Below are 11,807 nucleotides of genomic sequence, written 5' to 3'. Positions count from 1 at the left end.
GATCCAGAGTCCCACCCAGAATTGCTTTTACCAATGGCCCCATTGGGTCCCCCAGTCCATATGCTTAATGTGCTCACACTAAAGGCTGGGTCTGGCGTAGTCCCTGAGCGCGGTGTTCTGGCCTGTGGGGGTATGAGCACATACGAGTATTTCGTACTGTATTCCTTTTTTTCTGCTATTTTATATGCTACTTCCAATACAATATTACTAGTTGGTCTATTGACCTGCCTTTGCTGTCTAAAGATAAAAGATGCAAGATCGCCTCAAGGGGATCTATCAGTGTAACACCGACATAGTCCAAATACTCGTACGAATAGCCAGTTCGAAATAAATCAGAGCGCGCAACCCGCGATGGCGAGATCGCCCCGCGCTTTAAAAGTGAGCACATTTGCGGGAGTTTACGTCGGAAATGTGGCACCAAAGTGGACCCCCCCATGCTGAAGGGCTTTCGGCAGCATCCGATTGATTGTGTTCGCTAAAATGATAGGATTCGTTCACACGTTGAAATCGAGGAGACACGAAAAGCCACGCGATGCGGCCCGAGATATCCACGTGTGGGTTTTCATTCAAATGGTCATGATGAGAGGAATTGCGCGGGTTGGCAGAGGCTCTTGAGGTTTGAGGTTTCGCTCAAAGCGGGCCGAATTGCGCGCCACGAAGCCTGTACGAACCCACACCTCTGTGCGCTCTTCGCGATGATTCGATTCACCCGATAGGTTGGCCCCACCTCGGAACACGCTTGTCTGTCTGTGCCAAGGTTGCTCAACCTTGGGGACTTGTGGAGGACATTGCGCCTGATATATTCAGGGCAAACGCCTTTTGACGTGGAACTTGAACTTCTCAAATATACTCATCGGAGCTTCTTTCGTTGTTGAGCTCCGTCTTCCCATCCTTCGGGAATAATCTTAATAAATACTATCTGACCCGAATTTCTTTCGGCAATACTTTATCGCGTTGAACTTTTCCCACACACACCGTCCACAGCCGCAATCATGATGGACATGGATATGGACATGAGCTCGACAATGTCGATGGCGACCACGACAGGAATGTCCATGTCTACCTCAACCTCCATGTCCTCAATGGATATGGGTTCGGGTTCCTCCATGATGAGCATGTCTGATATGATGATGACCTTCTTCACCTCATTCCAGACCCCCCTCTTCTCCGAGACCTGGACCCCGACCAGCAAGGGCCAGTACGCCGGCACATGTATTTTCTTGATTGCCCTGGCCGTCATATTGCGCGTTCTACTTGTCATTCGGCCACTCTTAGAAGGTCGGGTATTTACCGATAATTCCGGCCACCCTATGCTCGACAGCCTCGACGAAAAACACAGCCAGACTGCCAAACCCCCATCAGGATTGGCTCTGACACTTCTGGAGGTCGGATCCCGCTGGAGGAGGTGGAGAATCAACCCTGCAGCTGGTCGCGCGACCTACGAAGTGGTTGTTGCGGGTGTGGCGTATCTGCTGTAAGTTCTTGAACCGGATTGAAGGCCGCAATGGACTTCGGGTAGCAATGAGACTAACCTGGTTGATTTAGGATGCTCGGCGTCATGACGATGAATGTCGGGTACTTCATGTCTATCCTGGCAGGCATCTGGCTGGGAACATTCATCATGGGCAGTGTCGCAGCTGAAAGCTCCTGGCAGCACGCCCAGGGCTGTTAGTTGTGGTGTCTTGATGAAATTGAAAGCAGACGCAAGTTTCGGAAAGAATTGCATATCACCTAAGGATGAAAGCGCGAATATCTGCATCTGTTTATACTGTATACCCCATTAGAGCATGAATTTATACCCATAATTGATTCCAAACTACTACCTAGGCCATTGTGAACATCTCGAAGCATTGAATGGTTTCCGAAGTTTAAATATATGATATTGTGGTACATTGTGGTCTTTTATGATTGGAGTACCCTATACTATTTGTCCAGGGGAGAGTTTACCGGCAATTATAAAGTCATCTACCCCAGATCATGGGGACAGAGGTCTACGGAACAGCCTTTGTGGGGAAACCCTAATCGAGCTCATCTTTTGAGTCGGTATGACGATGTTAGCCCTGGAGCACGTGCCTTATCTAAAGAGAGACTCCCAACGGTTAGTGTACGGATATCGCGATTATTTATATTTACCTAGGTATTCTAACCACGCTCCGGTCTACAACATCTTCAGATAGTATTGATACTACCTAGGTAAAACATTCTCAGGGGGTTCGAGTTCAAGTTGACTTTCCGAATAGGTATATAATATGATTTTACCTTTATTCTTCCGAAAGTTTAACCTTCCAAACGTTCATGTCGCTTGCCTGGCCAGGAAGCTCCAAGAGGGTCAATCAAATTCGACGATCAAGCCATTCTTTAATGAAAACGAATCTCACCTCATAAATATCTCCAGCTCAGCGATTGAATCGCGACCTTGGGGATTATTCCAGAAATCGACTATTGAATGTGGCGTCAAATTTCCTTGGCAACAAATACATGCAACAATCACTGGTAATACTACCAGTATTGTATATGAGGCAGAAGTGGCTAGCCCCCACTTCTGCCTATGCCAAGTGAATTACGCCGAGACCACCGGAACAAAGAGACATTCCTCAATTCTACTGCCGACTTACCTCTTAAACAATCACCGCAATGATGTTTGAAGATCTTCCGCCAGAGATACTTCATCTAGTTTCACACCATCTCAATAATAATGATATATTTCATCTGATATGTTTATCACGTCGACTCTACACCATCATACAGCAAAACCTCTATGCTGAGGTGTTTCTTTGCGGACGGAATCATTCATCTCAACAAGTCGTGACCTTTCTTTATGCTGTGACCCGAGACCCGAGACTGGCTAGCTATGTTCGGTGCTTGTGGCTGGGGGATTGGGATTGCGGAGATGGCATCATCCATTTGGACAAAGCCGAGTTGGATAGTGGCTATCTACTCAAACTTGTCTCCGAAAGAACCGGATACTCAGAAGAAGAAAGGTCTAAGTGGCTAAAAGATCTTGAAAAAGGTGATGATTGCGATCCTTGGCTGGCTTTGCTCATCCTGCAATTGAAGGATCTCCGCAAAATTCTAATCAACTGGGCGTATGATGCAAAATACGTTTTGGATATGTTGCGAAAAGCCGCCAGAGAACAAGAGCCAGTCTTTCGTCATCTCGAAGAGGTCTATGCGACCTGGTGGGATGATACTGAGGGCTCAATTCCGTCCCACCGAATGACTTCATTTTTCAGTTTCCCGTCAGTGCGAAAGGTTGGATGTTGTTGTCTGGGGGAGGACTACGACAGCGATGATGATGAGTATGATTCGGATAACTACGATTCGGACGACTCTATTCACCTGAGGCTAGAAGTTCCCTTGCCGCAGAGCTCGAATATAACCCATCTCGACCTGGCAAACTCCAATGCCGGAAACGGAATGCGAGACTGGGTTCAGGCATGCAAAGTATTGAAGTCATTCCGGTTGATTCACCACGGAACATTGGGCCGTGGGAGGTATTTCGACCTCGAAGACTCTACGAATCACTTTCACTTCACAAGACGACACTGGAGTCTGTCTGGGCCGAGCCTGATGAGGGTGTTTACATAGAGGAACAAGACGATTGGATGGGGAGCTTCGCTGATTTTCCCGTTTTGAAGACCATATGTCTCCTCGTGCCCAATCTTGTGGGATTTGATGAGAATAAGCGTCCTATGCGAAAACTTTTAGATGTCCTCCCTCACTCGCTAGAGACACTATATCTTATCATTAATAGGGAAGGTAATGGGCTCCTAGATGCGATGGAGCAGTTGGTAGAGCTGGCTAGTGCAGAAAAATTTCCTAACTTGGCAGCAATACATATTGAAGCGCGCGGGATCCAAAGCCCAAAGAGTCATTCAAAGCTTCAAGGGACGAAACGGGCGTGCGAGGAGGCCGGGAAATCATTCTTTATTCATGGTGGTGAAGGGTTTTTTACCTACTGTGATAAACCTACCTCGTGGGTATTCGGTCCTGTTAATGAGGCAACCCTTCTGGGCTACTACTAGTATTAACTATTGGATATTTCGTCATTCAAGTGTCTTTGTCAGACATCCCTCCAATCGGCTAACAGCGGGACTCTACAACCCCCGGAATGCTTTCCGCGCGGAGCTTGTTGGTGCACGGCCATCACCAACTGGCAGTAGTTGCTATACATTCAAATCCATTTAACTAATCAGCAGACCGTAATATTCCCCTCGAATTCTGATCTCTCCCTTCTCGAATCGTGAGATCAAATCATCTTCCCTTCAAAATCTAGTTGCCACCATGTCTGATACCGTCACGCTCTACACATACTTCCGTTCCTCCTGCTCCGCACGACTACGCATTGCCCTCCACCTCAAGCAAATCCCCTTCAATCCAGTCTTCATCAATCTCCTACGGGATGAGCAATCTTCCGAAGCTCACCGCGCAATCAACCCATCCGGCACCGTCCCGGCCCTAGTCGCCCAGGGCAAGTCAGGGAACCCCGTAACTATAACCCAATCACTGGCCGCACTAGAGTACCTCGACGAAGCCTTCCCCCAGGGACCGAAACTTCTTCCCGAAGATGCCGAGTCCCGCGCTCTTGTCCGCACTCTCTCCCAAATAATCGGATGCGATATACAACCGGTGACGAACCTACGCATCCTGAAGCGCGTGGCTCCACTCGGCGCAGACCGAGCAGTCTGGTCGAAGGATTTGATTGAGGACGGACTACGCGCCTACGAGACTCTTGTCTCTAAGTCTGCCGGCAAATTCAGTGTTGGAGACCAAATCACGCAAGCGGATATTTGCTTGATACCCGCGGCTTGGGGTGCCGAGCGGGTCGGGGTGGATTTGACTGCTTACCCTGTGACGAATGGGATCATTAATAGGCTGGAAGAGGAGGAGGCGGTTCGATTGGGACATTGGAAGACACAGCCTGATACTCCCGAGGAGTTTCGGGTGAAGCAGAAGTAGTGCTACCAGCTGGGGTATAGCTTTTGAGGTCGTACGAGTAGCGAACTGGCCATTTTGTGAGATGTCAAAGTACCTACTATGGTATCAAATTTTCAAGGCCACTACTTTTCACATTTACAAAGCTCAAATTTGTTGTCATTCCGGATTCATAGCCGGGTCATATCATTGCAGTTTCTAGGACTGTACTATGCAGCGTGAGAAATACCAGTTTCATCAATCCATCTCAATACGAATTTTAGCTTTGTGGAGAGCTTAGAGCTTGAAGGGAGGTAGAATAGTTCCGACGCAGTCGCCGAAGCCAACATAGTTGCCCTCTGTTCCAGCCTTACCACGCAGAATAACAGTGTCTCCATCCTCAAGGAACATGCGCTCTGAGCCGTCAGCCAGCGTCAGAGGAGTCTTGCCATTTGTCTGCTCTAGCAAACTACCCTGAGTCTTGGGTTCGGCACCAGAAATAGTACCCGAGCCGAGTAGATCACCAGTGTTAAGATTGCAGCCAGTGATTGTGTGGTGAGCGACCATCTGGGGGAAGGAGTAGAGCAGGTTGCGGGAGTTGCTGTTGGAGATGATGGTAGGTTGACCACCCTTGTTGGTGACCTCGACCTCGAGAGGGATCTCATAGCAGTTCTTAGCCTTCTTCTCACGGAGATAAGGTAGAAGAGAGTCTTGGTTGCCCGGCTCCAGACCAGTGGCACGGAAGGGCTCGAGAGCATCGATCAAAACGACCCACGGGGTAATGGTGGTGCCGAAGTTCTTCGCGTTGAAGGGGCCTAGTGGGACATACTCCCAGGCCTGGATATCGCGAGCGGACCAGTCGTTCATCAATACCAGACCGAAGATGTGGTCCTCGGCCTCATCAATCGACACGGGCTTGCCCAGATCATTCGGTGTGCTGATGAAGCATGCCAGCTCCAGTTCAATGTCCAGCTTCTTGCAAGGGGAGAAAGTCGGGACCTTAGGATCCGCGGCCGGGTTGGCCAGAATTTGACCCTGGGGTCGGTGCAGTGCGGTACCTGACGGAACAACCGAAGATGCACGGCCGTGATAGGCGACTGGAAGGTGCTTGTAGTTGGGCTGCAATGCGTTGTCGTGGCCACGGAACAGCACACCAATGTTGTAGGCGTGGTTTAGACCGGCGTAGAAATCGGTGTAATCGCCGATCTGCATGGGGAGGTGGTTGGTCACCTCGGAGAGGGGTACCAGCGCAGACTTCTGGAGAGCTGCATTGTCCTTGAGAACCTGAGGGAACTGGGTATCGGCGCGGAAGACGTTCTGCAAGTACTCGCGGACCTGGCGGTGGACTGGACGACCCAGCGCCGCAAAGGCATTGAGAGTGGGCTGGTTAAAAACACTCAAATGGGACTGAACTGCGGGCAATTGCGCAAATCCCCCGGAGGAGGCAAACGCGTTCAGGTTCAACGCATATTCACCAATGGCAATGGCCGGGACTCGCGATGAGGCCGCAGAGATGATGCCGAAGGGAATGTTGGCCAACGAAAAGGGCGAGTTCTTGGGGATCTGGAGCCAGGAAGCCATGATGAATGATTATCACAAGAGGTTGCAAAGGACAAAAAAAGAAGAGGAGGGGTGTCATTGGGGAACTTAACTTGTTGACAAGTTCCGGGGGTATCTTTCCGCGCGGAATTGGGCCGCGCTCCCCGCAGTTAAGCGGGTGCGGAATGATCCGAAAAGGCGGGGGATAAACGCGGATGTTGCCAGCTTGGATTACCGCGGTCTTCTTCATTTGCCCTGGCAACTCCAAAGAGCAACTCGTGTTGGCCTGCAGCTCTGGCGTACATCGGAGAAGGTGCGGCCGATTTCCTTGATTAAAGAAGAGCTGACCCTCAACCCGATGAAATCATCCATCCATCCATCCCAACTTCCACCACCTCGCCCCCTTCACCATAATGCCCGTCACTAACTTCTCCCACCCTGATCCTTACTCTTACCAAAATGGCTTCGGCTCGTATCACGAGTGAGTTCTACCTTTTGGTTTTAATTTTGGAGGTGATGTCAGTACGCCCGCGATAGCTAACAAAGAAAATCTCAGGACCGAGGCCGTCGAAGGGGCTCTCCCCATCGGCCAAAACTCGCCCCAAAAGGTGGCTCACGGTCTGTATGCAGAGAAGCTATCAGGAACCGCATTCACAGCACCCCGTCATGAAAATAAGCAGACTTGGGTTTACCGTATTCTCCCCGCGGCCGCCCATGAAAAGTTCCACGCTGAGGATGCGGATTCCTACCACACTCGCATGACTACCGAGACACATAAGCTCCACCACATTCCCAACCAGCTACGATGGAATCCATTTGACTTCGATGAGAAGGTAGACTGGGTACATGGCCTGCACCTAGTCGCCGGGTCGGGCGACCCCACAATGAAACAAGGTCTGGGCATTTTGCTCTACGCAGCTGGCAAGGACATGGGCAAGGAGGCCTTCTACTCCGCAGACGGAGACTTCCTGATCGTTCCTCAGCACGGAGTTCTAGATATTCAGACTGAGCTCGGTCGCATAATTCTACGCCCGAATGAAATTGCCGTCATCCCCCGCGGCGTTCGATACCGTGTAACCCTCCCCGACGGCCCGGTGCGAGGCTACATCTGCGAGCTGTACCAAGGTCACTATGAGCTCCCTGAGCTGGGTCCTATTGGGTCAAACTGCTTGGCCAATGTTCGGGACTTCCAGGCCCCCGTTGCCGACTTTGACGACGAGGAGGAACCTACCGAGTACAAGCTGTTCAGCAAGTTCAACAACACCCTCTTCTCTGCTCGTCAAAAGCACACCCCCTTTGACGTCGTTGCCTGGCACGGAAATTACTACCCATACAAGTATGACCTGGGACGTTTCAACACCATCGGATCGATCTCCTTTGATCACCCTGATCCCTCCATCTTCACCGTCTTGACTGGTCCTTCAGACCATCTCGGCACTGCTATTGCCGACTTTGTGATTTTCCCACCTCGCTGGCTGGTCCAAGAGAACACTTTCCGACCCCCTTGGTATCATCGTAACACTATGTCTGAGTTCATGGGTCTTATTATGGGTGACTATGATGCAAAGACTGGCGGTGGCTTCCGACCTGCCGGTGCCAGCTTGCACAATGTAATGAGTGCTCACGGTCCAGACTCGTCTGCCTTCGAGGGGGCCAGCAATGCTGAGCTCAAGCCTACCAAGGTTGGGGATGGAAGTATGGCGTTTATGTTTGAGAGGTATGTTCATATCCGTTCAATCGCCGCAGGAGGCATTGCTAATAATCAAATGTAGCTCGTTGATGGTCGGTGTCTCGGAATGGGGTCTGAAGACCTGCGAGAAGATACAGGAAGAGTACAACGATCATAGCTGGACGCCCCTGAAGCGCCACTTCAAGAACCCAAACAAGAAGTAAATGGGGTTCTGACACATAAAATGAGATCGCGATTGTGTATGTGTAAATAGCTTGAGTAGTATGAACTGACGACACTGAAGTTGGAACGATAAGACCTTTCGGAATACAAGATTGTAATGAGAAATAGTCAATTTAATTCAATTCATGATTCATGTCAAAGTATGCACTCAGTAAATATCGATTTCTTGATCCAAGGAATCAACAACAACCACCCAGAATCTTAGATCTAAGTACAATCCTGACCACCTTCAACCTCCTTTTTCATGGCTTCCTTAACAATAGCTCCACACATTTTCGCATATGGATTTGTCTGCACAGCTAATTGTTGTGCAACCTTATTCCCAAATCGCCCACCAAGGAAGAAATCTCGACTAGCCATTTCCTCTAGCTCATCCGCGCTGAGTCCACGCAGACGCTCCGGAATAACTACACCCTCCGACAGAAGGGGCCCGTTCTTCCTCATCCGCGCTGCTTTGAGAAGCAAATACCCGCGGTGTGTGTGCGCGTCGGCCAGGAGTCGTGCTTGCACGGTCGACAAGGAATCTGCCGGAGATGCGGGCGTGGCGAGAGTAATTGCTTTCCCGAGGTCTGTGAATATTTGGGAGGACAGAGAATCGGCTTCAGGTGTGAAGAGAGCATCGTCTGGGGACTTGCTCTGGTTTTCTGGGTGGGATTGTTCGTATTGGAGATCGATAAGTAGACGCACTATTTGTGCGCGGTTTGTGTAGGCGGGTGGGTAGGAAGGGTATTCTTTGACAAGAGTATCGATATATTTGAGCGCAGATTTCACGACCTCTTGGCTGGGGTCATCGCCCTGGACTTTGCGGATTATGTCTGCCTCTCGGGTCTTCAGGGAGGCGAGTTCTGCTTCGGAAATGTTCACAGTCGCGGGCCAGGAGGGACGCGTTGATTCGATCGTCACTCCGGACGAGGGAGATGACTCTGCGTCAAAGAGTGCTTGAAGAACGGCCGCATCGTTGGACGTTAGAGATGGTTGAGCTGGACTGACAGTCGTCATGATGGTGGATGATGTTTTATGCTCGTAGGGTTTGGTCTGAAGGGATGTAGGCGAACATGCAAGAGAATGTCCTTGTGAGAAAATATTTTTAGCTTGTCAATATTGTCTCAGACTAGTGAAGGCGATAAAGGTAAAGAGAGAAAGTCGATGTTGCCGTTGCATCTCATTGTAGGAGCTCCGTGCTGAGTTCGGCCGCGGCCCGGCTGTTACCGGGTATTTCAGGAAAGCGCAGGATGTTCACCACGGCTATTGTGGCAACCCGTCATGGAAGCGCGAATGGAGACGAAGGAATAGTAAGAATATCCGTCAAAGCTTGCGCTTACTCGAGGGTCCATCACTAATTCCTATAAAGCAACTTCTGGTAGCGAACAGGCTTTCTTCCATATCAACCATCCCAGCAGTATCTATTTGAATACCTCCTCCAGCAACTTCAAACCCGAGAAGTATTCCCAGAACCGAAATCTTCACGAAGACAGCAGAATATATTCATCGATTTATTCTCCGATATCATCGACATGGCCCCTTCGGCAATCTCCAATAGCCCGCCGCCTTCGGTATCAAACGACGCCGGCTCCCTGGCTAGCTATCGCGGCTATGACTCCGTTCACTGGTACGTTGGCAACGCCAAGCAAGCAGCCACCTACTACATTACTCGCATGGGCTTTGAACGAGTCGCTTACCGCGGCCTCGAGACTGGCTGCCGCCATACTTGCTCCCACGTTCTGCGCAACGGGAACATCACTTTCATCCTGACTTCTCCACTTCGCTCGCAAAACCAACTCGACCGCTTCACTTCCGAGGAACAAGAGGAACTGCGTGAGATTCATGCCCATCTCGAGCAACATGGCGATGCGGTCAAGGATGTCGCCTTTGAAGTTGACGACGTTGACGCGGTTTACCTTGCCGCCACTCGGAACGGCGCCAAAGCTGTCTCGGCACCCCAGCTCTTGAAGGACAAGGACGGCTCTGTCAAGGTTGCGACGATTCAGACTTACGGCCAGACGACCCACACTCTTATCGAACGGGGTGGATATCGTGGCGTTTTCCTGCCCGGGTATCGAGCGGAAACTGGACCTGAGGACCCAGTATCCAAGTTCCTACCGGCCGTTCAACTGAAGCGCATTGACCACTGTGTTGGTAACCAAGATTGGGACGAGATGGACAAAGTGTGTGAATAGTAAGGTTTCCCCGTTTCGTGAGCCTGTTCGCTCCAAAAGATAGGTCTGAACTAACTTGTGTGCAGCTACGAGAAAGCACTCGGGTTCCACCGTTTCTGGTCCGTTGACGACAGCCAAATCTGCACGTATGTCCATTTTAAGAATGCCCGTTTAAGGAAAGTCAGATGCTAAATGTATTTTAGAGAATTCTCCGCCCTGAAGAGCATTGTCATGTCGTCACCGAACGAAATTGTTAAAATGCCCATCAACGAGCCTGCCAAGGGCAAGAAGCAATCTCAGATCGAGGAGTATGTCGACTTCTATAATGGGGCTGGTGTACAGCACATCGCCCTCATGACGGACGACATCATCCGTGACATCACAAACCTGAAGGCCCGCGGCGTGGAGTTCATCAAAGTTCCGGAGACGTACTATACAGACATGAAGGCACGCCTTAAAAAGTCCAGCCTAGTCCTTAAGGAGGACTTCGAGACCATCAAAAGTTTGGACATTCTGATTGACTTTGACGAGGGGGGCTACCTCCTTCAATTGTTCACCAAGGTGAGTGGGGAGATCCACAAAAAAACGCCCCAAGTAAACAAGCACCGCCCGCTAACATCCGACTTTCCTTTTAGCACCTAATGGATCGTCCTACCGTGTTCATTGAGATTATCCAGAGACACAACTTTGAAGGATTTGGGGCCGGTAACTTCAAATCATTGTTCGAGGCCATTGAGCGGGAACAAGAACTGCGCGGAAACCTCATTTGAGGCTGTACAGGGGTTGATTTTCAAAATTTCCGCTTATTTGCGCGTTATTGATAGGGGGGGGCATGGACCAGCGGCTCCCCTAAATTGCATTCTCCAGGCGTGTTCATCTCATTTAACTCGAACCATTATGATACTAGTACCTGTTCATTCTTTTTTATCTGTATGTTCTATATGCGTACTCGTAGTTATGGAGTCACAGGGCTCCACCTGAGTGTCAACAGAAATCTCTCAGCCTCGAACACAACATTCGACCCCACCTTCGGTGGACTCCGAATCTCCACCATGGCTGGGATCTAGGAGTTTTCATTGGCTTTTCCGTCTACACTACAACGCGTTATGCGCATGCTAACGTCACTTTTGGCTTAGTTTCTTCGCTACAACTCGATTACTCAATTTGGTTACTGTATTTAGTGATCCCTTGCGATTGACCTGTTCAACCCCCAGTCAACTGGGTGCCGATGCTTTGAAATGATGGCTCCATGCGTCAACCAGCATGGTGGGGGCGGAATTAAAGAA

General features: G+C 50.1%; 7 protein-coding genes across 7 annotated transcripts; 5 read left to right on the top strand and 2 right to left on the bottom strand.

The window, feature by feature from the left end:
- Positions 1-992: 992 nt before the first annotated feature.
- On the top strand, positions 993-1,672 carry N7481_006112 (copper transporter family protein; the record flags this gene model as incomplete). The annotated part of the gene is made up of 2 exons (XM_057265331.1): positions 993-1,474; positions 1,546-1,672. 2 exons carry the CDS (start codon positions 993-995, stop codon positions 1,670-1,672), a joined length of 609 nt encoding a protein of 202 aa, XP_057123051.1.
- A 962-nt stretch (positions 1,673-2,634) lies between these two features.
- N7481_006111 (uncharacterized protein) lies at positions 2,635-4,025 on the top strand (the record flags this gene model as incomplete). The annotated part of the gene is given in 2 exon segments (XM_057265330.1): positions 2,635-3,494; positions 3,512-4,025. The coding sequence occupies 2 exon segments, from the start codon at positions 2,635-2,637 to the stop codon at positions 4,023-4,025; spliced, it is 1,374 nt and encodes a 457-aa protein (XP_057123050.1).
- A 259-nt stretch (positions 4,026-4,284) lies between these two features.
- maiA (maleylacetoacetate isomerase MaiA) lies at positions 4,285-4,959 on the top strand (the record flags this gene model as incomplete). Its single annotated transcript, XM_057265329.1, has 1 exon — positions 4,285-4,959. The coding sequence occupies one exon, from the start codon at positions 4,285-4,287 to the stop codon at positions 4,957-4,959; it is 675 nt and encodes a 224-aa protein (XP_057123049.1).
- Positions 4,960-5,211: 252 nt separating this feature from the next.
- Positions 5,212-6,495, bottom strand: fahA (fumarylacetoacetate hydrolase FahA; the record flags this gene model as incomplete). The annotated part of the gene is made up of 1 exon (XM_057265328.1): positions 5,212-6,495. The coding sequence occupies one exon, from the start codon at positions 6,493-6,495 to the stop codon at positions 5,212-5,214; it is 1,284 nt and encodes a 427-aa protein (XP_057123048.1).
- A 371-nt stretch (positions 6,496-6,866) lies between these two features.
- On the top strand, positions 6,867-8,346 carry hmgA (putative homogentisate 1,2-dioxygenase (HmgA); the record flags this gene model as incomplete). The annotated part of the gene is made up of 3 exons (XM_057265327.1): positions 6,867-6,934; positions 7,010-8,170; positions 8,226-8,346. 3 exons carry the CDS (start codon positions 6,867-6,869, stop codon positions 8,344-8,346), a joined length of 1,350 nt encoding a protein of 449 aa, XP_057123047.1.
- Positions 8,347-8,572: 226 nt separating this feature from the next.
- Positions 8,573-9,364, bottom strand: hmgX (the record flags this gene model as incomplete). Its single annotated transcript, XM_057265326.1, has 1 exon — positions 8,573-9,364. The coding sequence occupies one exon, from the start codon at positions 9,362-9,364 to the stop codon at positions 8,573-8,575; it is 792 nt and encodes a 263-aa protein (XP_057123046.1).
- Positions 9,365-9,879: 515 nt separating this feature from the next.
- On the top strand, positions 9,880-11,291 carry N7481_006106 (4-hydroxyphenylpyruvate dioxygenase family protein; the record flags this gene model as incomplete). Its single annotated transcript, XM_057265325.1, has 4 exons — positions 9,880-10,541; positions 10,608-10,667; positions 10,725-11,082; positions 11,157-11,291. The coding sequence occupies 4 exons, from the start codon at positions 9,880-9,882 to the stop codon at positions 11,289-11,291; spliced, it is 1,215 nt and encodes a 404-aa protein (XP_057123045.1).
- Positions 11,292-11,807: the final 516 nt, after the last annotated feature.

Source organism: Penicillium waksmanii, assembly GCF_028829765.1.
Source record: "Penicillium waksmanii strain IBT 27052 chromosome Unknown utg000005l:1.0-5232799.0:1.0-5237142.0, whole genome shotgun sequence".
Classification (NCBI taxonomy): Eukaryota; Fungi; Ascomycota; class Eurotiomycetes; order Eurotiales; family Aspergillaceae; genus Penicillium; species Penicillium waksmanii.
The sequence above is the reverse complement of the archived record's forward strand: the minus strand, read 5'-3'. Positions and strand labels throughout refer to the sequence as shown.